Raw genomic sequence first — 26,454 nt, 5'->3', positions numbered from 1 at the left:
ACCACGATTTGGAGAGGGTGGTAAGCAGGCTGTTGAAGTCTCAGGCACTGGCCCAAATGCTCCATAGCCCATCTCAACAGACTTCGGCTATAGCCCCGGTTCTTGAGATTCCTCCTCCGACTCCACACCAGAGTTCGGAGCTGGAGCTTCTTGGGACAGCGACTGTTTCGATGCCGGAGCCGATACATCCTTCGGCTCCGTCGTCTTCGGCTCCGATCTCCTCCTTGAGACCTTCCTTGGAGGGATCCGGTCGTCGGGTTTCCACTGTCGGCTCCGAGGGGGCTAGTGGCATCGGACCCTTGTCCGACCCCGCTCTCCCTCTCGGGGCTTCAGCTTTGGTAAGCTCGGCGCCGACATCGGCCTTGGAGCCTTCTCTCTCCTTGGAGCCGACCATTCCTGTTTCTTCGGAGCGGGTGTGTTCAGGTCTCCCGGGGAGAGGAGCCTTTGAGGTGATGAGTGTCCTGGCCTCTGAGCCTGGTCAACGGTCTATCCCTCTAGCTCCTCCCTCATCAGTGCCTGCAGATGCCTCTTGCTCTCAGGTCCAGGGATCCATCGCCCCAGGTTTCCCCACTGGGAATTTCCTCCTCTTCCGAGGTTTCTCCTGACCCTGCAGGGGAACCCCCTCAGAAGAGGACGTGTAAGAGGAAACACACAGACTCCCCTGAGTCTACTACATCTGATACCGACTTAGATGAGTCGGAGGGTTCCCCACGGTCCCCCTCTGAGGATGTCTCATTTTCAGACATCCTTGAGCTCCTCAAACAGAGGGGGAATTGGCCCTCCATTGACCCCTCCGAGGGATGAGTCTGTATACCTGGAGGCTTTTGGATCCCGACCCTCCACCTCCTGGGTGTCTCCGCCTTTCGACCCACTCATGCAGGTAGTGGCTCGGAAGGCGTGAGCGGCTCCAGATTCTGTGGAACCTGTCCCCAGGAAACCATCCAAGTTCATCACGGCCCCTTCGGATAAACAGTTCTTGTCCAAAGGTGTCTCTGTGGATGCTATGGTGGTAGCGGCGGCCACTAAGAAGGAACTGGCGGATCCTTCAGTTACCTGTCCATCCTCCTAATAAGGATTCTAGGACCATGGACAGGTATGGAAAGCGGATGTTTTCTTCAGCGACCTTTGCTATGCGTTCGCTGAATTACCTTTGTCACTTCACCAGGCTTCAACGAGATATTCTCAAGGAACTGGGAGAAGTAGTCCAGGATCCTTCTGCTGCTGGGGCTCAGGAAAAGATTGCCTCACAGCTTGCTATCCTGAATTCCATATCTAACTCCTCCATGCGGCTCATATCTTATGCGGCCGATGGAGCGAGCAGGGCTGCAGGCACAGGTGTTGCTCTTAGACTCCAAGCCTGGATGCGGCTGTGTAATTTTGCGGACCCCTTTAAGGCGTCCTTCACGAACACCCCCTTTGACGGTTCGGCTTTGTTCGGACCTCAGGTGAAGGATACTTTGACCAGATGTGAGCAGGACTGTAAAACTCTTTCTGCCGTTGGAGTCCAGTTTTCCACTCCTTCTAGACCATATCCCAAGGGTCAGAAGGGGGGGAAGATGTGGTTCCGTAAAGCCCAAGGAGCTACACCGGACACACGTGGTCAGTTTACCCCCAGAGGCAGAGGGGGTAACAATAATAGACGCCGCCCTAGAAGCAGGGGGGGGTCCTCAGAATCAGGGCAACAGGGAGCCTCTTCCTGAGAAGCCCTTTCAGCATCCCTGAGGTGTTGCCCGACTGTCCACCCTTGGAGGCAGTCGGGGGAAGAATTTCGCTGTACCCAGTAGCCTGGCAATCCCTATCACAAGAGAAGTGGGTACAGTCTAGCATATATCCGAGGGTTACAAAATCCCCTTCGAAAGGTTTCCCGTACCTCTACAATCCCTTCCAGACATCTCACCCGGTCAAAGGGATTTGGCAAGACAGGAAGTTTCAAAACTCCTGGAAAAAAGAGCCATCCAAACAGTGCCGGCAGACCAAGTAGGATCCGGCTTCTACTCAAGATTCTTTTTGGTCCCCAAAAGGACGGGAGATTGGAGACCAATACTAGACCTAAGCAGACTAAACAAGTCTGTCAAAAAGGCAAGATTCCGGATGGTCACGCTACAATCCATTCTGCCCTTTCTGGGCAAGGACAACTGGATGTGCTCTATAGACCTTCAAGATGCGTACTATCACATAAAGATTCACAGACGCTCCAGAAGGTTTCTCCGCTTTCGACAGGGAGCCAGTCATTACCAATTCAGAGCACTGCCCTTTGGCCTCACTTCAGCCCCCAGAGTGTTCACCAAATGCATGGCAGTGGTCACAGCTCACCTGAGACGCCGAGGATTCCAGGTGTTTCCTTATTTGGACGACTGGCTCCTCTCCGCCACCTCCAAGCATCAGCTTCTTCGGTCCAGAGACTACACCCTACAGCTTTGCAAGAGACTAGGAATTTCGTAAATTTCAAAAATCCTCTCTGCTGCCTTGCCAATCTATCACCTTTATAGGCAGAGTTAAATACCGTCAAAATGTTAGCCAGGCTAACAGATCAAAGGATTCTGGACATCCAGAAATTTGTTCAGCTTCTGTTACAAAGCAACAAGATCAAAGCCAGGTTTGTCTTGAAAGTTCTAGGCCTAATGGCTGCGCCATTGTTCTTCTTCCACTGGCTCGCTTCCACATGCGTCTCCTGCAGTGGATGTTGTTCACGCAGTGGTCGTACCACGATCTGCCCATGAGACACGAAATCTTGGTAACACAGTCGTGCAGGGCTCATCTGATGGTGGATATCTTCCCTCTTCTTCATCAGGGCCGACCCTTTGTTCCCCTCCTCCAGTTGCCACAGTCACCACGGATGCCTCTCTGATCGGGTGGGGGGGGGCATTATCAGGGCAGGATGGTCCACGGGACGTGGCAACCCATAGAATACCACCTGCACATAAATGTCCTGGAGATGAGAGCAGTGCTTTTAACGTTGCAAGCCCTCAACGACTTTCTTCCCACAGGGACTATTGCAGTACAGACGGACAACATGTCCGTGGTCTGGTACATCAACAAACAGGGCGGAACCAGGTCCTATCCCTTATGTCGAGAAGCTCTCAGACTTTGGCAATGGGCGATCTCTTCTCAGCGGTTTCTGATAGCAAAGCACATCCCCGGCAGGTCCAACCTATTGGCGGGCAGGCTAAGCAGATCTATTCTGATGCCTCACGAGTGGTCTCTCAATCAATCTGTAGTGGATCAGATTTTTCTGAAGTGGGGCACCCCTTGTTGCGATCTTTTCGCTACCCCTCAAAACAGCAAGTGCCCAGATTACTTCACACTGTTTCCTCTTCCAGGCCAACCCTTGAGAGACTCTCTAACCCAGGATTGGCCTCGGGGACTTCTTTATGCTTTTCCTCCCTTTCCATTGATTCCACAAGTCATTCAGAAAGCCACCGTTTTGAGAGCCAAATTGATCCTCATTGCTCCATATTGGCCTCGACAAATTTGGTTTCCGTCTCTACATCATCATCTTCTGGTGCAGCCCTGGCATCTGGACCCAGTTCGGATCTTTTGATCCACCAGTGGGGTCAGCAGCAGCGGGGCATTGATTCTCTCAACCTCACTGCTTGGTTGCTCCACTTCCTCCCTAGCCAGGCTACCAATGATTTCTGACTCAGTCAGAGACATTTTAGTGTCTTCTTTAAAGTCGTCCACTAGAACTGTTTATGCTAGCAAGTGGCGGCGTTTCATTTGGGCAAACGCCAGAAATATTGATCCTTTTACCGCTCCTGTACATTCTGTTTTGGATTTCCTGGCGGAGGTTTTTCATTCGGGATCTTCGTCATCTACAGTCAAAGTACAACTGGCTGCTATTTCCAAGTATCATGTTGGCTTGCATGACAATAACATCATGTCTCATAGGTTATGCAAAGCCTTTTTAAGAGGAGTTTTTCTCCTAAAACCGCCTGTGAAACATCCTCCTCCGCAATGGGATCTAAACTTAATGTTGGCATCCCTAATTCTACCTCCTTCGAACCGTCTGCTACGTGTTCTTTAAAGTTATTGACGTGGAAAACTATATTTTTACTGGCTGTTACTTCTGCAAGAAGAGTTTCTGAGATTCAGGCCCTCTGTATTCGTTCACCTTATCTGGTTTTTCATAAGGATAGGGTTTCGCTCAGAACTAACCCTTCCTTTCTTCCCAAGGTTGTATCTCAAACCAATATTAACCAATTTATTGATCTACCAGTTTTCTTTCCTAACTATTCTGACAGAGCTGAACAGAAGCTGTATTTTTTGGATGTTCATCGTCAGCTCAGGTACTACTTGCATAGGACTAAAATTAGAAAATCAGACCAATTGTTTGTCTCCTATGCAGAAAACAGGTTAGGTCTTCCAGTTTCTAAAGTGACCTTATCTAGATGGTTGACTTCCACCATTTCCTATGTGTACTCTCTGAGGGGCAAACAACTATCTTCTAAGCCAAAAGCACATTCGACCAGGAGTCTATCCACTTCTGTAGCCTTTCAGGATAGACTTCCCATTGACACTATTTGTGCAGCAGCTACTTGGGCCACGCCTCATACCTTTGTGTCTCATTACAAGTTGGATTTGGCCTCCAGAGATAGGGCCAGTTTTGGTTCCACAGTTCTCAAGAGTCTGTTCCATTGAGCCACCCGGGATACAGGTGCTAGGGACGCGGTCCCATCCAGCAAGAATGAAGGCGAGATTGACAACTTAACATTTAGAAGTTATGTACCTACCATAACGTTCCATGTTAGTTGTCTTCTCTCGCCTTCTTTCTTTCGGCCCCCCCTCCTTCCCCCTGGCCCGGACAGATCTTGGAGAGTTCCTATTAGATTGCTTCCTCTGGAGCATTGTTATGAGGACTTCTTTTAGGAACCATGGTTCCTAATTATGTTAGGATAGTCTTTAGCAGGGTCAGTTAGCTGCCAAACGAGATCTGAGGTAGTTCCGCCTTGCATCATGGGATATAGGGTTGCCTCGAGCTGGTAAAAGGAGTTCTCGAGCTAAAGCAAGTGCCGAGTCGGAGCCGAGGATCGGCTCCGAACCCATCCAGCAAGAAAGAAGGCGAGAGAAGACAACTAACATGGAATGTTATGGTAGGTACATAACTTCTAATTATAAACCGTTTACTGTGGTTCTCCAGCTCTCATCGGTTGCTTGTTTGGACTGAATAGTTTCGTAGTTACAATTTGTCTTTTTGCCATTTTGTGTCTTTACTGGGTTGGTGGTTGGCAAGGATCTGACTTTAAGCACGTCTGAGGAAGCATTGCAGATGTTCCCTTCGGACGTTCAGGGGAAACGATGGCTTATCTCCAAGGGTAAGACACTGAAGAAAAAAGGAGGTCATTGTCCCACTGTACTCATCCCTCATTAGACCCATTATAGAATACAATGCCCCATTTGGTATGTACCTCTCAAGACATCTGCAACAACTGGAAAGGCCACAGAAATACCTCACTAAAAGAATCACAGGCCTAAAGCAGATGCCCTCCGCTGACCCCCTTAAAAAACTCCAGCTATACTCTGTCGCATATCGTCTACTCAGAGGCGATCTTTGCTTAACATACAAGGCCATGTCAAACCCAGAGCTGTTGGACATGTTACACTTAAAGAAATCCCAATCCCTCAGAGCCACACGCTCCAGGGATATAAACCTTGTCATCACAATAAACAAAACATGCTGGAGGGATAGGTTCCTGACCCAGAAATTCCCCAGACTCTGGAATAGATTGCCCATACATGTCAAGCAGAGTGCCTCTTTGGTCCTCTTCAAAAGAAACCTTGATTGGATAGGAGAAAGGAAATTCACCCCGGGGATCACGTCAGTCGCCCTGCTAGACAGGGGTCCAGGGAAGTAAATAGTGTGGGAAGAAATAGCCAGGGAATTGTTATGGCTAGGCTTGTATAGGCCGTAGGGCTGATAGCCTAGTACCAACCTATGATAGTTGTATCTGAAACCTTTGTCGTTTTATTAAAGATTTTTTTTTACTGTGTGGAGTACTACTTTTTCTTGCTTGAAGTTCTTTGGTGTGTACTTCTCCACTTTACCACTAGCTCACCTCTTTCTTGTGACTTATCTTCAAGGGACCCAGGGGTGTTCCTGACATATTAGTCAGAGTAGTAGTACCGCCATTGAATGCCATCCTGGGTCAAAGCCTTTCAAATTTTATATGGCGGACGTTCCTTTGAAGGAAAAACAAAAGACTAAATATATTACTCCTCCTCCTAAGGATACACAGAGTGAATGGCAGTCATTCACTCGGGACTTGTTTAGTGCGTTTGGTGGCATTGAAACCTCCTCTGTGAGTTTTGTTACAGCACCACCGCATCAGAGGAAGAAGAATCTACCAGTCCTGATACTCCCTTTGAAGAGATTTCTTTTGGTGATACAATCTGCAGGATGATGGAGTTTTGTGCTCAGTTTTCTGAGGTACAAAAAAGTTATAAATTGCTACAGATGGATTCTCCTAGACCTTCAGCTGTTTCTCCTGTTTTGGCTGCCTTATTTTCCAATGCTTCTAAGGCTCCAGACTTTCAGCCTCCTGCTCCCAAACCTGATAGATTTTGTAGGGTGTCTGAGGACTGACAATGTTTGTACTAGTGTCCTTCTGCTGACACCTTTGTGTGGTATCTGTAGCTCCCGACAAGCTCTCACATTTGCTTCCTTCTCCCAAGTTACTGCTCTCTGATGAAGACAGCAGGGCCATGGAAAGGCTAGGCAGGAAGGCGCTGCTATGTCTAAGTCCCTTCAGGGTGAGGGCAAGGCTTTACTGGAACTTAAACATGTTTGTTTCTCCTGTGCCTAAATTTCAGAGAAACTACCTCAGTAAACCAACCTTTGTTCATAGGCAGTCTTGCCCTTCTAAAGGTAAAAAGGGTGGCAAGTGGGCTCCTCCTGTGAAGGCTCCTTACTTTTCCCGGATAAACCAGGTGCTCTTTGGCTATCCTGTTCTTCCCAGCCGCTTTCCTGTTTCTGTTTGCCTATCTCTGTCTTCTGCTTGGCTACAGATTACTCTGGATTCCTGGGTCCTGTCCATTATGCACCAGGAGTGTTTCATGGTCTGGAAATCCCTTCCCCCTTTTGTGGGTATGGCTTAGCCCCATCAGGAACAACTACCATTCTTTCCCAGAGGTGCTTTGGATCATTTGACTCAGAAGTATAATTCAGGAGGTGCCTGTGTCTTAAAGGGGGAAGGGTGTTTACTCCAAGGTGTTTCTAGTGCCCACGAAAGCAGGTACTTGGAGACCAATTCTAGACCTGTCTCATCTAAGCACTTTTCTGAAGGTGATCTTCTTTCAAATGTCCCTTTAGACTTTTGTTCCCTTGTCTGCTCCCTCAAGCTTCTATGTTGTCTCTGGATTTCAAGGATGCTTATCTCCATATTCCAGTCCATCCCCTTTTCAGGAAGTTTTTATGTTTCTCTGCTTCCTGCCATTTTCATTCCTCTGCTTTACCTTTTGGCCTTTCTACTGCCCTACAGGTATTCACCAAATACCTCATTCCTGTGATTGCTTTTTGCAGGATTCCAGGGATCCAAATGTCTCCTTACTTGGATGACCTATTTCAGGCATCCTCTCTAGAGATCTTGTTGCAAAATCCTCATTTTGCCTTTTCTTTTCTGCAAAGCCTAGGGTTCGCAATAAACAAGTTTTTTTCTGACTCCTTCTCAAGACCATGTTTTCAGGGATGCAGACTGTGCCTATACTGACATTTTTGCCTCCTCCCAAGGCCTTAACACTCGTTTCCTTCTTTCAAATTCTTCTTCTTCTGGCCTCTATAACAGCCAGGAATTTGAGAGCTCTGGGGTTCATAGCATCCACCATCTCTATGCTTCCACTGGCCAAAATCCACATGAGAAAGTTCCAGTGGTTTCTGAAGTCAGTTTGACTTCACCATGCACATCCCCTAGAATTTGTAGATGTTCATCGTGTTACACTGCTGCAGTCATCACACTTGGGTTATCCTGCCGTCAGGCGGTCCCGCAGTCAGCCAGAGTTCCAAAGTCTTGGTCCGGCGTCGGTTGCTGTCACTTCTTCCCTGACGTCATTGCGCCATGGGTATATAGTATGCATCCGACGCCATTTTCTTCAGTCTTTCTTGCCGCGTGGTGCCCGAAGCAGAAGCAGTTCGCAAGTGCCGGTCGGCCGACTCCTGAGATTTTCTAAGTCGAATTTCAGATCCGAAGTCTTCAATAAAGCTAAGTACCCCGTTGGGGAATCCTTTTTCTTGCCTCAGACCGATGTCAGAAAAAGTTAATTGTATTTCTTGTGGGAAGCAAATACCTCATAAGGACTTCCACTCTTACTGTATTCCATGCCTAGCCCCTGATCACGACGTCACTAGTTGTCGGTTTTGTGCTAGATTCAACAAATGCACTATAAAGAGACGTTTTGATTTTGCTTTACAATAATTTGGCCGAAGGTTCAATTACACCATGCCGTCGGATCAGCCGACGACTTCTATACTGAAAAAATGCAAAGACTAAGATAGACAGGCATCCTAGGTTCAAAACCGATGAAACCTCTTCTAGGCCAATCGCCGGTTCTCAGTGAGGTGCTTATGCAGCCCCTGACACCCGCTACCTCAGAGCCACAGGCCGCTTCCAACTCCTACGTGGAGACAGCTAGGCCTCTGGAAACTCAAGGTATTGGGCCTGTGGAAACAAATCCCTCAGATGGGTCCGGAGCCGCTGAACAGGCACCGGCTTCTGAGGGTGTTTTCAGACCTTCACACCTTACCATTAAGACAACAGCCAAGACAAAGGTACCATTAAAGACAAAGAAACAAGTACAGCATTCTCCAGGACAGTCCTCCATGCCTAAGAAACAGATGCTTAAAATGGCTGAAGACCTCATTACTCTTATCAGGGGTTCCCATCCCCCTCCTGAGAAAAGGCCTAGGCAGGATACAGACTGACTCCTCTGATCAGGTTTCCATTTCCTCTAATTCCTCTTCAGACCAGGGATATTCTTTACCCCCCCCCCATGAGGACTCTGATGCTGAGGAATCTATCCCTTCAGCCTCTCCTCCTGAGGATTACTCTCTTGGGGAAACTTTACATACCATGAGGGAACATTTTCATTGGGAAAGTCAGGAATACTCAGAATCCAAGAGAAGGCTCAGGGATTTCCTTTTATTGCCTCAGCACAGGCCCCTGGCTATTCTTGTTGTGCTAGACATTGTGGATGATGTGTTCTCTGAATCCAGCTCATCTCCTGACTCTTTGCCCCCAGCTCCAGCAAAGCCAGATAGGTATTATAGAGTCCCTGACTCTCACAAGTTTCTTTACAAAAACCCTTCTGCTGATCCAGAAACTATTTCCCAGGGTCCAAAAGAGCTTAAGGCTTCCATTGCAAAAAATCCAGTACTCTCTGACAGAGATTCCAGAGCTTTGGATAGATGGCGGAAGAAACTATACACATCTGCAACTTTAGCAGTAAGAGCTTTAAATTGCCAGTTAAACATGCTTAAGTACCAACAATATTTAATGGCTCAGTTAAAACAGAAAATGCTTGCTAGCTCAGAAGCTCCTGATTGTAAAGAAATGCAGGATTTATTGCATGCAGTTGAACAGGTAGGAAAACATACTCTGCAATGTGGTTTTGATTCTTTAGAGGCCTCTTGTAGAGCCGCAGTTACAGGTTCTGTTATTCGAAGACATGCTTGGTTAAAAGAACAGAGTTTACCTGATCATGTTAAGGCAAAGTTATTGGATGCTCCTTTACAACATGATACCTTGTTTGGTGTTAAGGCAGAAGAGGTGTTAAAGAAAATGGAGGATAAAGCTAAATCTATGCAAACAGTCAAGGATTTCTTACAGGTATAGCCACCACGGTTTAGCAGAAATTGGCCAACAAAAAATTGGTCCTTTTCAGTGTCAGGCCACAGAGAGGCAGATACAGATGCCCAAGAGGCAGATCTCAACCTCAAGGCTCAAATGGGGCACCTCAACCCCAAAAGGCGGTGAGGACAAGTCTCAACCTTACAGGAAACAGTCACAATGACTTTCCGTTGCGTACGCCAAGCATGTCCCTTCTGGAAGCCCCCTTAGGGGGAAAACTAGCACCTTTTTCCCAAAACTGGCAAACAATCACCCAAGACAAATGGGTCCTGAATATTGTGTCTCAAGGTTACAAATTCCACTTCCATACTTTACCAAAACTAAAAGGAATGCCAGACCTGCCACAAAATCAAAGGGCAGAGGCACAAAAACAAATTTCAGCCCTCATGGACATGAGAGCTATAAAAAAAGTACCACAACAGGAACAAGGGCAAGGATTTTACTCAAGACTCTTCCTGGTCCCCATAAAGGACAAAACCTGGAGGCCTATACTGGACCTTTGAATTCTGAATACTTACCTGGATATTCCGAAATTCAAAATGTTGACATTACAGCAGCTTCTACCCATGCTGGGCAAGAAGGCTTGGCTTGTTACTCTGGACCTCTGAGGCATACCTGCATGTCCCTATCAGACAAAATTGCAGAAGACACCTCAGATTCAAAGCTGGTACAATGCACTACCAATTCTCTGCACTGCCCTTTGGCTTATCTACTGCGCCCAGGGTCTTCACAAAGTGCCTGGCACCAGTAATTGCATTTTGCAGACAAAAAGGGATTCAAATTTATCCATACTTGGACGACTGCCTCATTCAAGCAGAGACAAAGGACACTCTTCTACAGCATCTGGCGTTTGTAAAAAAGTTGCTAATTTCTCTAGGGTACATAGTAAACGAAAAGAAGTCAAAATTAGTGCCCTCACAACAGATTATATTCCTGGGTGCCAGCTTAAATACAACTGCCCAGATGGCTTACCTCACGCCAGACAATGGCCCAGATGGCTTACCTCACGCCAGACAAAGTGCAACTAACTCAATACTTTCAACTACTGGCAAAAACGTCCCATCTCCCTGCAAGAAAAGTTCTGCAGGCCCTGGGATTCATGGCATCCTGCATACTACTAATACCATATGCCAGACTGCATATGAGGAAATTACAATGGTACCTAAAAAGTGTTTGGACTCAACATTCTCACAATCTAGAAGTAGTAATTCCAATAATTCCCTGTCTACAACAGGAGTTTCGATGGTGGGCACAGGCATGTCACCTAAACAAGGGTCAGCCTTTTACCCAACCCACAGCCAGGCAGACTCTAACAACAGATGCTTCGGATTACGCCTGGGGAGCACACATGGCAGGGAAATGCATTCAGGGCAAGTGGACCACAGACCAGATGCAGCTTCACATCAATCAAAAAGAGATGTTGGCTGTTCAAAATGCCCTAACAGCTTTCAAGGACCTTCTGCATCCAGGACAACTATTACTAAATACAGACAACACCACAGTAATGTGGTACATAAACAAACAAGGGGGCACTCATTCCTATCCCCTATGCAGGCAAGCCATGACCTTGTGGAACACCGCTCTAACGTACCAAGTTCACCTGCAAGCACAATTCCTGCCAGGAAAGAAAAATACTCTGGCAGACGACCTAAGCAGAAATATCATGGATCTTCACGAATGGAAATTGAATCCATAAATCTTCAGCATGATAACACAAAAATGGGGATGTCCAGACATAGATCTTTTTGCCACCCCTCTGAATTGCCAACTACAAAAATTCTGCACAAGGACTTACCACAAACAAGCATGGAAAGTGGATGCTCTTCTGTTCATCTGGAAAAACCTAAAAGCCTATGTCTTCCCACCACTGCCTGTCCTTTCAAAGGTACTCCTAAAAGCTAGACAAGAAAAACCACAGATGATCCTGATTGCTCCAGACTGGCCACGCCAGCACTGGTACCCTATCTTAAGGAACTTGGCTCGAGGCCCACCATGGATTTTGCCCCAAATTCCACACCACCTGACTCAACAAAACAATCAGATCCTGCACGGTCAGCTGAAAACCCTAAACCTGGCTGCATGGCAGATAGTTTAGTCAAACAGGCAACACTTCTATCTAAAGTTGTTATGGATGTCATTTTGGAGGCCTAGCACCAGGAAAGCTTACTCAGAAAAATGGAAGAGATTCTGCGCCTGGAACCAGGCTCACAGCCTTGACCCTCTTGTTCCAAACATTTCTCAGATTTTACAATACTTAACTGAGATGCTGGACAGAGGCCTATCCTTTTCATCAATTAAGATCCACGCCTCTGCCATTTCTGCACATTACAACACGGATCCTCCTTTATTCTCTCATCCCTTGCTAAAGCAGTACCTCAGAGGGGCTAAAATCATAAGACTGCCCCAGAGAGCACCAACACCAACTTGGGACCTCAATTTTGTTTTGGAAAAACTGACCCTACCACCTTTTGAGCCAGCCAATACAGCTGACCTAAAATTTTTATCATGGAAAACAGCTCTGCTCCTGGCAGTAACTTCAGCACGAAGAGTCTCAGAGCTACAGGCATTAATGGCAGTGGAACCTTTTATAATTTTTCATCAGAACAGGGTATCTTTAAGGATAAACCCTACCTTCATGCCAAAGGTGATATCTAGTGTTGCTCTTAACCAAACCACCCCTTTTCCTACTTTTTATCCAAACCCCCCCAGAATAAAGGGGAGAAACATCTGCATTCTTTGGGCATCCACAGGCAGCTACGATTCTACTTGGACAAAACAAAAGCTTTCAGGAAAACTGATAAACTGTTTGTAGCATATGCTGGAGGAACGCAAGGCTATCTCAAAGCAGACTATATCCAAATGGATAGGACAGTGTATTCAGCACTGCTACACACAGCAGGGAAAATCAGTCCTAATAACATTAGGCCTCATTCCACCAGGGCAACAGCCACTTCAACAGCCTTTCTCAGAGGCGTACCTACCAAAGAAATTCTGGAGGCTGCAACTTGGAGTTCAGTGCACACCTTCACCAAGCATTACCACCTGCCTCTCTACTCTAAATCCAGAGCAGGATTTGCCACTGCAGTTCTGCAGGGTCTCTTAGCCAATCCTAACTCTTTATAGACCAGCCACCCAAACCTAGCTTTGGGATTCAACCCAAGTATGACGACTGCAGCAGTGTAACATGATGAACATAGTACAGTTTTGTACCTACCATAAATGTAGATGTTAGTGTTCACACTGCTGCAGTCCAGGTTACCCTCCCTCCATCCCCTCTGAACTAGCTGGACTTATCTATACCCTTCTACCCTATACAACCTTTGGGGTGTATTTGCTGGTAGCTGAAGGTATTGTTTTTATTTTATATGTAAATTTTTGATTAGCAATATGTATTGCCTACCCACTTGGGGCACCTGACATCTGGGGCAAGAAAAACTGAAGAAAATGGCGTCTGATACATATTATATACCCCTGGTGCACTGACATCAGGGAAGAAGCGACAGCAACCGACGCCGGACAAAGACTTTGGAACTCTGGCCGACTGCGGGACCACCTGACAGCAGGATAACCCAAGTGTGATGACTGCAGCAGTGTGAACACTCTAACATCTATATTTATGGCAGGTACAAAACTGTACTTTCCTCTTCTACCTTGTCTCGGGAAGGAACTTCAGTGATGGATCCAGCAGTTGTCTGTAAATCCAAGGCTTCCTTTTCACCCCCGTCTTCCCTCTCCGTGGCTGTTCATAGATGCTTCAGATGTGGGATGGGGAGCAGCGTTTGGCTCCCTAAAGGTGCAAGGGTGTGGTCTCCTCATCAACAGAAAGAGCATCAATGTCAGAGATGAGAGCTGTTCTGCTTCAGGGTTTTCATCCTCTTTTTCTCTCCAAGATCTGTCAAGGTATTTGCAGACAGTACCACAGTGATGTGGTATGTAAACAAATTGGGGGGGGGGGCAAGATCTTGTCATCTTTGCTGGCTGGCAGTCCTGGTGTGGGATCTTGCTGTCCAGTCTCAAGTGACTCTCTAGGCAGTTTACATTGCCAGAAAGGCAGACACTCTGAGCTGGTCCTTAACTCAATCCCAAGAAGGGATGCTTCATAGAAATGTATTTCTGAACATCGTCCACCAGTGGAGTACTCTTCAAATAAATCTTTTTGCCTCCCCTCTGAACAGACAACTACCTCTGTTTTATGCCAGAGTCCCAGGTCCTCTGGTCTGGAAGGTAGATGCCCTCTCTTTTTCTTGAAGAGGGATGTTTCTTTACATTTTCCCCTCCCCTTCCCCTCATTCCAAAAGTCCTGTTTAAAATTCACGGGATGCTAGCAAAATCTCTTTGGCGACTCCTTTTGCATTGGTTCCCTCTTCTGCATTTAGCTAAGGGCAATCCTCGCAAGTTACTTCACAGAATGGATCTACTCGCACAGGCCAAGGGATCTCTCGTCCATTCCCATCTGTCCACTCTTCAACTGACACTGTGAGTGATAGGATTTTGATTCCACATAGGCAACTTTTTTCGGAGGACAGACTTGGGGTCCTGCAGGAGCCCATGAAACCAATACTTGGAAATCCTACTTATCCAAATGGAAGAGGTTTTCTGTTGGTGTGTTTGTCATAACCTGGATCCACTTTATGTAGATGTTCCTTTGGTTCTCTGTCATCTGTGTGAATTGGTCAGAGCCGAGTTAGCTTATTCTTCTGTTAAGGCCCACTTATCTGCTATCACTGCTTGCTTGCCTTTATCGCCTCTTTTAGCTTCTAGACATGAAGCTAAACAGTTGCTTAAAGACATTTTTCATATTAGGCCTCCCAGGAAGCTTGTTCATCCACCCTGGGATCTTTGTTTTGGAAATCCTTGCAACATTGCTCTTGGAAGACTACTTTGTTAGTCCTTCTGCCAGTCCTTATGGCTTGTCCTCCTTGGTGTTTCATAAAGACAGGCTGTCCTTGCATACTAATCCTTCTATGGCCAAAATGGTGAATGAGTTGTCCCTTAATCAGTCTGTTCATTTACCCACTTTTTTCCCTTCTCCACAATCTGTATCTGATCAGCTCTTTGTTTTCTTTCATCCTAGGTCCTTAGCATTAGGTGTGTCCAAGCAAACTATTCCTTCTTGGATTTCAAAAGCTATTTCTTTTTGTTATTCCTTTCATGGTAAGATGCTTCCTTCAGTTAATGCTCATTCTACTAGAGATGCGTCTGCGTCTGGTGCTTTTTTCAAGGGTTTGGATATTAACTCGATTCTTGAGGCAGCTACTTGGACTACTTGCATGTATTTTCCAAGCACTACAAGTTGGATGGAATCTTCAGAGCTAGAGCTGTTTTTTGGTTTTGCTAGGGTTATCCTTCATGGCTTTCTAGAGGACTCTGCTGGTCCTTCCTCATCCCAAGTTTCTTCCTGAGATTTGGCACTCTCCCTAATGTAATGAATATTGCAACAGTGAAATGAAATGACATAGTCCAGTTGTGTAAAATATTACCATAACAGTAGATTTCCTTCTCTTCACTGTTGCAGTGTTCACTGCCCCCAGTCTCCAGCTGGTCCACTGAGGTCTGGATATACTGGTTACCTCTTTTTTTTTTTTTTTTTTTTCCCTCCATTTCTCTCGGTTCTCAGTTCTGAGGATGGTACATCTGGATGTTATCTTTATGCCCTGTGCTGTGCGAGCAGCATACATGTGATGTATGGCATACGTTAAAGCAACTCAAGGCTTTGGTATACTGGCTGGACCTCAGGGCACCCTTGGCACTGGATCCCTAATGTAATGAATACTGCAACAGTGAAGAGAAGAACATCTACCATTATGGTAAGATTTTACACAACTGTACTTTCATCTGAAGTGGATGTTTTGCTCTGGAGGCCTGTCATTGCTCATCATCTAGCCAGTGTGTTAAATTATTTTGTAATCATTGTCAGCTGGTACTTCATTGATTCATTTCTTTTGAATCTGAGTTTACTGCATGAATATGGTATGAATTGAGAAGTCAGACCTGATTAGATTGCAAACTAATCTAAGCAGTTTATTTAACGGTGTAATTCATTTATTTATTTATTTTTTTTTGTAGGAAACTCAGATTCTAGTTCTCCTTCGAATAGCCCGACTTTCTGGAATTATAGCCGGTCTGTTGGAGACTATTCGCAGACACTTCGTAAGTTTCAGTATCAGCTTGCCTATAGGTCTCAGGCTCCTTCTGCAAACAAGGATGAAACTGACATTGGTTCCAAGCAGGCTGCAGAAGAAGTAAGGAAATAAAAAGTTTGTGCCCAAAAATAAATACAGCAGTCAGGCTTTTCTTTGTGCTACTACAGATGCATTGTGATAGAATTTTCTGTTAATAGTTTATCAAATTGTATGGGAGTTGTGCTGTTACAGAAATGGATTACAGCACAAAATTAATAAACCTAAGCGATGAGTAGCCCTAGCTTGTGCTGATTTTCTATTTGATTAATACTTTTTTAAAGTGATTATATTTGCATGATCTTGACCCATCAGGTCTTCTGCAGTTTGGTATCAGCTAGACACTCCATGAGGATCTCCTCGGCACAGTTTGGCTTGTTGTGTAGGGCATGTGCCTCCCTCCATCTGTGCTTGCCATGGCATTGTATGGGGTCTAAGAGGATGCACACTTCTCAAATCTGGTTTTAAAGGGAGTAAGCTATGAGTAAATTGTTAAATTTGGGTCTACACATCAGTTGAGCTGTTAGTCTTCTGGACACTTTTCCAAAGTTTTCTACATCTTTGCAATGGCAAACACTGGTTCCACTCCATTCAAGGTAATGTATGTGGCAGCACAGCGCAAGACTTCTTTGGTCTTTACTTTCTTTCTAATATTTCCTATTCTGCTCCTTTTTCTCCCGCAGACCAACCAGCTTAACCCTCTCTCCCTCTTGGACTAAAGACTGAAGGACAATTGTATTGCCCTTTTGGGGGGGGGGGGGGTTTGTGCTACAGGGATTATGGGATGGGGCATAAAAATGATGTCATGTTCATTCTCCCTTACATGATTTTCAGATGCATCTGCCCATCTCTGTAGTTACATGCGTCTCTGTGGCCATGTACTTCTGCTAGCATCTACTTGAGTATGGCACAGTGCCAGTGTGTACCACAGCATCACCAAAGATAAGTGAGCTAACCATTGGTCAATGAAACCTACCCTGCAGCCAACCCTCCAGATTCCCAGTTTGCTATTTGATCCCATGTTACCAGCATCACTGGTGGACACTTTGCACTATACCACAGGGCCAGCCCTTGTGTTAAAAGCCTGGTTGGCATTTGTCCTCTTCAGTTTTTCTTCACATCAAGACACCATTGCTTGCTATATTTCTGAAGAGAAAATTGATCTTGCGGTTGTAGCTAAACTGCATAAAACTTCACGGAGAGATTTGAAGTTATTTCTCTTATTGTATTTAAAGATAGTCTTCCTCATCTAAATCAGTAACTGTGTGTGTGGGGGGGGAGGTGTGGATGCATGTATGTGTGTGTGTTGGGGGGTGCATGCTCCTTTTGGTGGCTATACTGGCCATAAAGATTATAACATTTGATTTTCTTTAGGCCATAAACACAGATTACAACTAAGTATTAGACTGAGGAAGAGTTAAGTCTTTCCTTGCCTACTGGGCAAATATGAAAAATACTACAGAAAAAAAAACTAAAGATAGTCTTACACGTATAATGAAGATTCCTCATTTGGACTGGAAGAAGAATGGATAAACCTGAGAAGTACCACTGGTGAGAAACATAAATGTACACTTGCATTTTCCCAGAACAATTTGCTGCAGCCTCAGTGGTTCCCAAAACAGGGATTTCAGAGCCAGTCTTAAAACTCTCCAAATTCAAGGTTGCATCAAAGTTGGTTCCACCAGTGCTGATCTGTTTCAAAAACCTGCTAAAATGATAGTTTAGATCCAGGAGATGCATTAAGAGCCAAAGTGTAAACACCTAAAAGATCTGAAACTGACATTTTGATGAGGGTTCCAGGGTACCAAAACTGCAGGCCCATTCTGCATTCCAGCTAATGTTTCCCTCAAACATTGATTACACATGACACACCAAGGAGTAGTTTAAACTGGAGGACTAAGCCATTAAATATCCATCTTGGACATGCATTCTTCATGGAACTGGACCATTGTCCGCTGTGACAAAACCTATTCTTGCTGAACCTGGACCAGTACATATAAAAGTTCATAAGCATTTTTATTAAAATATCACTTAAGACGTAGGCAAACATTCATTAACAGAAAAGAAAACTAAACATACTTTTCCATTTGCATAGATAATTACAAAAAAGATGTGATAATCATCAGTCCACAAAGAAGAGTATACCAGAGCCACAAGACTACACGTTCTACTAATTGTTTAATCGCAAGTTAAAATACTTTTACAGTTAACACTGCTTCGACAGGCTTAAAAAAAAGTACAAACATTCTAAATTGACCCCAAATATGTACACACATCCTAACAAACTTCATGATTAAAATCAATTAGTAGCTTAAAGAAACATTACTTATTATAAACAGTAGTACACATTATTTAATGCAATGTAAAAACTTTTAACCTACTTTTTAGTGAAAAAGTACCTATATAGCGAAGGATAGCATGCACCCAAATCACGTTTGACAACATTGTGAGAAACCAGAATGTCTAGAGTTTGTAGGCCTAATACGCAAGAATCTCATTTAATAAAACAACTGGATTAAAATAGCCGAGGACTGTAAAAAGGGGATAGCATAGTAACCGGGTACAGCATATTAATAGTGAAGTATTAAAAGATAGACATTCTAAATATTTACCTATTTTTTTCTAATATCTCCAAGAAAAATAAAGTAAGAAATAAAGGTGTGGAGTGTAGATGCATTTTATTGTATGATTAAAATACTAATAAAATATATTGTTAAAATACAGGTCCATTTTATCACAAGTTCCAGAATTACATGATTATGTTAATAATCCATTTTTTAGCTTCAGGAGATGTACAACATTAAAACACAGGTTATGCTATAAAAAAAAAAACAAAGCTTTAGGTCCTGTGTTATAAATAAGAAAGGTACTTAAATGTAACCATTGTACATTTTGTAAATATATTTATATGGAGCCCACATTTATACATTCATTTAGAAACTTTTTCAAATTCAAGCTTATGGAAATTGTAATACAACAAATTTGATATGACAAAGTGTCCAAAATGTAGTTTTTATGTAGGGAAAACTAATCAAATGTTTAAGGATCATATTAGCAGCCATCTATCAGAAATAAAAAGAAAAGTTATGACCAGTTCTGTATATAGACATGTACATAATACCGATGACATGCATACTTTTAGATTTTTTAATACTAGAGAATATTTTTACACCTGTTAGAGGAGGGGATCTATTTAATATCACAGAGACATGAGAAGAAATGGATTTTACATTTTTAGAGCATTTTTCCTCCAGGTCTTAATGAAACTTTTTCAATAAAACCCAAGTTAAACTTTTTACGTAATTGTTACATAATATGTACTAATGCTTTTAATAAGTAATGTTTCTTTAAGCTACTAATTAATTTTAATCATACGGCTTCAATTAGAATGTGTGTGTACATATAAGGTTCAATGTAGAATTTTGTACTTTGTTTTTTAAGCCTGATGAAGCAGTGTTAACTGTGAAGGTATTTTTCCTTGCGATTTAAACAGTTTATTAATAGAAGGTGCAGTTTTGTGGCTCTGGTATACTTCTCTTCTTTGTGGATTTACCAGTTTGCTGGCCAGATTTTTCTCTTTGGTTTTGGGTAAGCATCAGTCCACCATTTTATAAATTGCTGAATTCCTGCATTCTCTTAAACCTCAGTCCTCCTCCTCAACATTATTCTGCATGTATAGTTCTCACAGTTTCCATTTATTTCTACGTAATTTGCTTCTTCCTTTTCTAAATATCCCTTTTCCAGTTATCTTGTCTTTTTTATTATCGTCCTCATCAAGCCCCCTTTCCCATTTTTTACAGTGGGACAGAATGTAGTGTTAACTGTCGCCATCTGCCTCTATTTAATGCCACACTCCTGCCTGCCTGACTGTCACGGATGTTCTTTCACACAATCCATCCTATGTGCTGGATGTCCTAGTTTCCTTTTACTTTCTTCCTGTCTGTCCTAAATCATCTTCACCAGATTGTTTTCTGCTTTTTTTTACACCTGTCTGAACCATCATAATCTGTTCTTTTTAATATTTTCTGCAATTGGAGCTAGTTTGGCTTCTGCTCTTGTGTTCTCGTTTCTTTGCCTGTCCCACAGTGTGCATCCTATCACCTTTCTCAGGTACTTCAGTTTCGTCGCCTCTAGCTTCCTCATCTGCTCTGCCTTTACTGCCCAGGTTTTTGTACCATACAGTAGTACTGGTCACAGCACTGTTTTGTAAACCTTACATTTTAGGTTCTTTGGCATTCTTCTGTCATACGCTACCCTTGACACACTATGCCATTTGGCTGTAGCCACTCTGATTCTAGATTTGACCTGTTCATTCAGACTTCCCTTCTCCTCAACCACCCCTCCCAGATACTTGAAGCTATTAATCCGTTCCACCATCTTCCCTTCTATCTCCGTTCTCAGCTTCTTCTAATTTTCCCAATTTGCTGCCATTACCACTATCTTATCTGTACTTATTTCGCCCCAATGTGCCTTCAGTTGTGCATTCCATTCCCCTAGCCTTTGCTGAAGTTCTTGCTCAGAGTCTGCCTGTAATGCCACATCATCTGCATTACGGCATCTTTGTTGATCTGTTCCCTCCGACCTGATTGCTAATGTAGTTCATCACCAGTATAAACAGTAGTGGACTCAGAGCTGAACCCTTGTGCACGCACCCACTGTCCCTGGGAAACCCCTCTGTGAGAGCGAACACTGTTTGTACTTGCATCAGTGTGTCCTTGTACGTAGCCTGCACTAATTCTATTAATGTTTCCTGGACTTCGAAGTACTGCCCAAATTAGCTTGCTTGGGACCTTGTTATATGCTTCCTTCAAGTGTAGGGATGTCCAGTTGGATTCTTTCCTCATCTCTAGCTTTTCCTGTTTGTCTCACTGCAAACATCGGGTCAGTTGTGCTGCATCCTGATCTGAATCTGAACTGCTCATCTTACTTTCTCCTACTCTGCTTATCCATTTATCAGTCACCCTTTCTAAAACTTTCATGCACTGTGACAGAAGTTTGATGCCTCTGTACTGCCCACAGTGTGGATGCCCCCCTTGTACACTGACATAAGTATGCTTATTCTCCAGTAATACACCTTTCTCTCTTCACTGCTAGGAGTACCCTTACGAGCCATTTCTCCCATATTTCACCCAGTTGCTTTCCCTAACTTCATTTTCCTTAGTGCTGTTCTTTCTTCTAGGGTGGGCTGAGTCTCTTCTCTCATCATAGGCTGTGTCTGGGGCAGTACAGCTTCTGTGGTGGTTCTTCATTCAGAAGCTGCTGGAAGTAATCCTTCCATCTACCTTTTAAAGTCATGTGGACTGGTGACCAGGTTGTTCCTGGCATCCCTACCTTTTAATATCATGTGGACTGGTGAGCAGGTTGTTGCTGGCATCCCTTATGAGGTGTGTTTGACCACGTTCTTTGCGTTGTAACCTGATGTACTTTTTGTTGCACATTCTGAGTCACTTTCCAGAAGCTGGTAGAGTGCGTCCAATGCACTCTTCATTGTTATTGCAACTAGTTTCTTTGCTTATTTGTTTGCCAACCAGTGTTCCTTCCTAGCCTGGGCAGTCTTTTCTATCTCCCATCTTTTCCTGCACTCCTTTCTTTCGATGACTTCCTGGACTTCTGCATTCCACTACCAGCTTTCCTTATGTCCGTTATTTTCATACCTGGCTCGGCCACATATCTGTTCTGTATTCATCACACATTCTGTTTTGAGGCACTGCCATTCTTCAGCTCCACCTATTTCCTGGGCTACTAGAGCCCTGAGTATTTCCTTGACCTGCTGCACTGTCCCTCCAATCACCTTTCAGTTCTTCAGCCTGGTGTCTGTTGACCTTAGAGCTTTCTCTGACCACGGCTGGAAGCTGATTGTGGCAACCAGTTTATGCTGTGGGCTGACTGTTAAACTGGGGATGACTTTGAAATCATTGATTCTACCCCAGTGCCCTTTCCCTACTAGGAGGAAGTCTGTTGTCATGTTGGTCACTCTTGTGTGTGATCTTGTGACCGTCTTTCTGAACTATGTTTTGGCAGCTATCAAACCATTTGTCAGACCGAATTCTAGAATGGCCTCTCCTTTGTTCTCATTGCTCCACCGATGTGGACACGGGCAGTCCACGTATCCTATTCTGTCTGTCCCAATATCTGCATTCAAGTCACACATTATCAGCACCGATTCATGTTGTTTTGCTTTGTGTAGCAAGTCCTGCAGTGCTGTTTAAAGAGACACTCTTCCTCACTGTCACAACCCTGCTGTGGAGTATAGACTGAGATTATGAATACTACCCTGTCATTACACTGGAGTCTGATTGCCACAAGTTTGTCACTAATTCTGATGACATCCCTCACTGCCTTCTAAATTCTCTCACCACAATTCCTATACCATTTTTAGCCCGTCCTCCTCCTGAGTGGTAGACTCTGGATCCCAGGCCCAGTGGCTTTGCTGCATTGCCCTTCCTTCTTGCCTCTTTGAAACATAGGATGTCTAGCCTCCTCCGTACCATCATGTCATCCACTTCCAAGCTGCATCCTATTAGTGAAACTACATTGAGTATTGCAATTCTCAGTTCATGTTTGGCAGGTTAATTTGTTTTGCGTCCAGCTTTCACTCAACTGGGCTATCTCAGGTAACCTGGGCAGTAAGTAGCTTATTGACCCAAGGCTGTAGGGCTTTATGGTGGGCACACACTTGCCAATAGGGGCATATACACCCCTCTCACTGTTGGCGTGGATCCCTAGCTTAGGTCAGAGTAGGCCAGGTCGTCAACGCACTCAATTGGCAAATACCCATGCCCATTTGATGACATTAGTCAACATGACAAAATCACCTAGAGCCATAATTTACACTGTTGAGTGGCCAACCATGCCACAACATGCAGTCTGAGATTAAAGTCTCCTACCTTGAGGATGCTGCGCACAACAATAGATGCCCAAAGCTGTTGGTCTGTACAGCTCTTCTCCCTATAGAGCTCCATGTTGCTCATCACAGCTCCATTCATTAGCGAGTTTGAGATCTATAGACTTATGTTTTTTGGAGGTGGGAGAACATGCAACATTGACTGGAAGTCAGAATCGAACCTTGTGCACTGGACCTTAGCAGTTATGCAAACTGGTCTCTCTTATATTGTTCATTATTTTAATACAGTTGGTTCAGACTTTGATTTCCATTTTGTAGTAGTGTCTTTTTAGCAAACAGAATTAAACTTGTACTATGTCTATGCAATTCAAATCCTGTGTCCCAGCTCAAAAAGTGTCCTTAGTTTATAGCGATTTGCTCTCCTGGTATTTCCGAGTACTCTGTAGGGAATTTTTAAAATCTGCTAACTCCCTAGACTCCCAAAGCATGTTCCCATTTTCTTCTCTCTTCCCCATCATACCTCCAACATTTGTTTTCTACCTACAGAAAACTTCTTTGAAGTCTGCCTGCTGTATAAAAATATCTATGCAGATGCTTCCAAGCAAAGATCCTACACCTTCTGGACTTTGTTGCATACTTGAGCCATACATGTCTTCTCATTCTTGTCTTTTGCTTTTCCAGTCTCTTCCCCAAACATTTCTAACCTCCCCTTATTGATTCTTATAGTTATCCTGCATTATTTTATATGCCTTACTGATTATCCCTTTTTCTTAACAGCAGCTTCTGTTATAGAGTTGACTAAAAACCCTACCAGAGCAGGTGTTTCACTTAAGATTCTATGCTTGTACTCTCACTGGTAGGAAAGCAGTTTCTGGCTTGCACTCCTAGCATCTTGGCCTCATCCCGCTCATTACCTTTTCCTCCCCTGATCTTATCTTTTCTTTTCCCTTTATTTGTTCCCAATATCTTAGTTCTTTTGCAAGGTTTCTCCAGTAAATTCCTGCCTTCTCTTGCATATTTTCTCTACCCCTACTTGCAGTCATCCATATTGGCAAAATCTACTTTCTCCATTCTCATATTGGCTTAATTATTTTCTGCTACTCATAAATAGAATGGTCTGTATGGTTGTTATTCTTCTGAAGGAGAATCCCACTCTTTAACACCCCCTCTTGCCTCATCATCATCATCCCTTTCCATTTTGAATTATAAACTCGTGGTTGTGTTTTATATATATATATATATATATATATATATATATATATATATATATATATATATATATATATATATATATATATAAGCCTCAACTGTGTAGCTCTGAAGCATTCCTTCAAATCCGGTAATCCTAAACCACCTTGTTCTGTTGGAAAGATCAACTAATCCTACTTAACTCTTACCTTCTTCCCCTGCCATATAAACTCCAACTCTATTACTGCCAAAAACTTCTCCTCTGGTTGATAAAAAATATGCTTGACCCATATATAAAATACAAGGGACTAAAAACATTTCACTGCTTGTATCTTACTATCCATATCCATAAACAAGAACTTCCAGTTTCACATTTTTCATGTTTCTTAGTCTCTTCTCACATATCATTGGCTGCCATAACAGAAGCCTTTTTAACTCGTACTCCTAAATACTTCATCTTATTGTGTCACCATAAATATGGGTATTACTGAACCAATTTGTGTGTGGGTACATAATTTACAGCTATAGCTTTTATTTTATCCTCATTCATTTTCTATCCTGAAAGGACTTGAAAAATGCCTGTAAATGTTTCACAACACTGAGATGCTTTTCTGAATTTATCGGGTACAAATTAATATTTTCTTCAAATAAAGCCAACCTTTCTTGATTGCCATAAAAAGTACATCCTTGCATTTCTGAGTCCTTTATTTTCTTTGCCAGTGGTTCTAAATATAAAGCAAATAACAAAGGGGAAAGAAGGCACACCTGCCTGATTTCCCCTCTTCAAACACTAGTTAGAGAGGAATCCTCCCGCTTTAATTTTTGCTTCAGATCCTTCATATATCCTTTTAATTAATCAAATTGTTGTATCAGAGTGTGCAAATGTTTCCATTGCCCTGCTCATAAAATCCCAGCTTCATCTATCAAATTCTTTCTCTGCATCAAGACCCACCAACAACAGCTGTATTTTCTTACATTCTGTTTCCCTATGAACATTGTCATTTGTTTGCTTCCCCCCACAAAACCACATTGATCCAGATTTATCAATTTTGACAATACCTTTTCTGTTCTTTTAGTTGGTATAGCTATAAACACTTTATAATTGTGGTTTAAAAGTGAAATGGGTCTGTATAAAGGTGGGTCTGATAGGTCTTTAGGTAATAGAGCCACCGTGGCTTTCTTCCAGGATGATGGTGCTTCCCCTCCTTGATGTTAAACAGATTCTTCCAGTTCTTTATCACTTTCTTCTATCCTAAGTTCCATAGGAATGCCATCTGTTACTGAAGACTTTCCTGAAAATTAATTATATCTTGCAGTTTTTATCTCATCCCTTCCTATCTTAACTGTTAGTTGTTGAGCCTCATCTACCTCTAGCTTTGACATAATGAAATCTTCCATAAATATTTCCATTTGTGGCGTTATTGATTTCCACATTTCTCTGCTTTATGCAAATTTTCATAACATTTACAAAAATTATTTGAAACCTCTACAGGATCTCTTTGTTTAAAGGCTGCCTAGGTTTGGTTAACAACCATTTCTACTTTGTGCTGCCTAAGTCATTGTGCTAAAAGTGTTTTGGATCTGTAGTTACTACTAAAAAATAGTTGCTTAACAGTAATCTGGCTAAACTCATGCTTCTTATCTAGATGCTCTCATTTTCTTTTTAGCACTCTGTGCCTCTTATTCTGTGAAATTCCCCTTATTGTGCAATATTTCAATCATTGTCAATCTAAGTAATTACTGTTACTACTTAACCATCTCTCTCTTATTTCTACCCTGTTTTAAACTCCATTTTCAATGTATCCCACTCAGTAGCTGTAATGTCTAAATAAATTTCTATCTTCCATAATAACTATCAAATAATTTCCACTGCCAATTCCTTAATTCCAGTGGTTTTAATAATTTATGTGCTTCAGTGTCACGGTCTCATTTTTGCTTCATTACCCTGCATTTTTATCTTAGTGTTTATTGGTGCATGATCTGAAACTGTTATTGGGTGCTTCAAAGTGTTCAAATAAATGCAAACGTTCATGTGAAATATAATTATGTAGTCTAACCCAGTTATTGTACCCTGGGGAATAATGTATAAATTCTGCCTTACTACTGAATTCACATCTTCCTTACCAAGTATTTTCATAAATTTATTCAGAAATATATCCTTGTGATATTTTCCCTTCTGTGTCCCTCGTGATACATCCTCAGTATTGCAACTTAAATTCCATCCTCCACATATAAGTAATATTCCCTGCTGAAAGTTGATTATTTATCCCAAAATGTTCATAAGCACCATAATAGTTTTGGGTGGAATATAAATACACACCAGCATAATCTTCCTCCCTTATCAGTAGCCCTTTACTACCACAAGTCTACCACCATTGTGTTTTTCTTCTTCTGTCACTACTGAAGG

At 43.2% G+C, this 26,454-nt stretch overlaps 1 protein-coding gene across 1 annotated transcript in view; it reads left to right on the top strand.

Moving 5' to 3' along the window:
* The window catches only part of TMEM209 (transmembrane protein 209), a 439,863-nt gene that overhangs the window by 143,893 nt on the left and 269,516 nt on the right, over positions 1 to 26,454 (top strand). Inside the window, 1 exon segment of the mRNA XM_044063801.1 lies at positions 15,903 to 16,078. Coding sequence (XP_043919736.1) covers positions 15,903 to 16,078 — 176 coding nt within the window.

The sequence above is a fragment of the Protopterus annectens genome, chromosome 1.part0, assembly GCF_019279795.1.
Source record: "Protopterus annectens isolate FY-2018-M chromosome 1.part0, PAN1.0, whole genome shotgun sequence".
NCBI lineage: Eukaryota > Metazoa > Chordata > Ceratodontiformes > Protopteridae > Protopterus > Protopterus annectens.
Note: the sequence above shows the minus strand (reverse complement) of the source record. Positions and strands in the feature narration are given on the sequence as shown.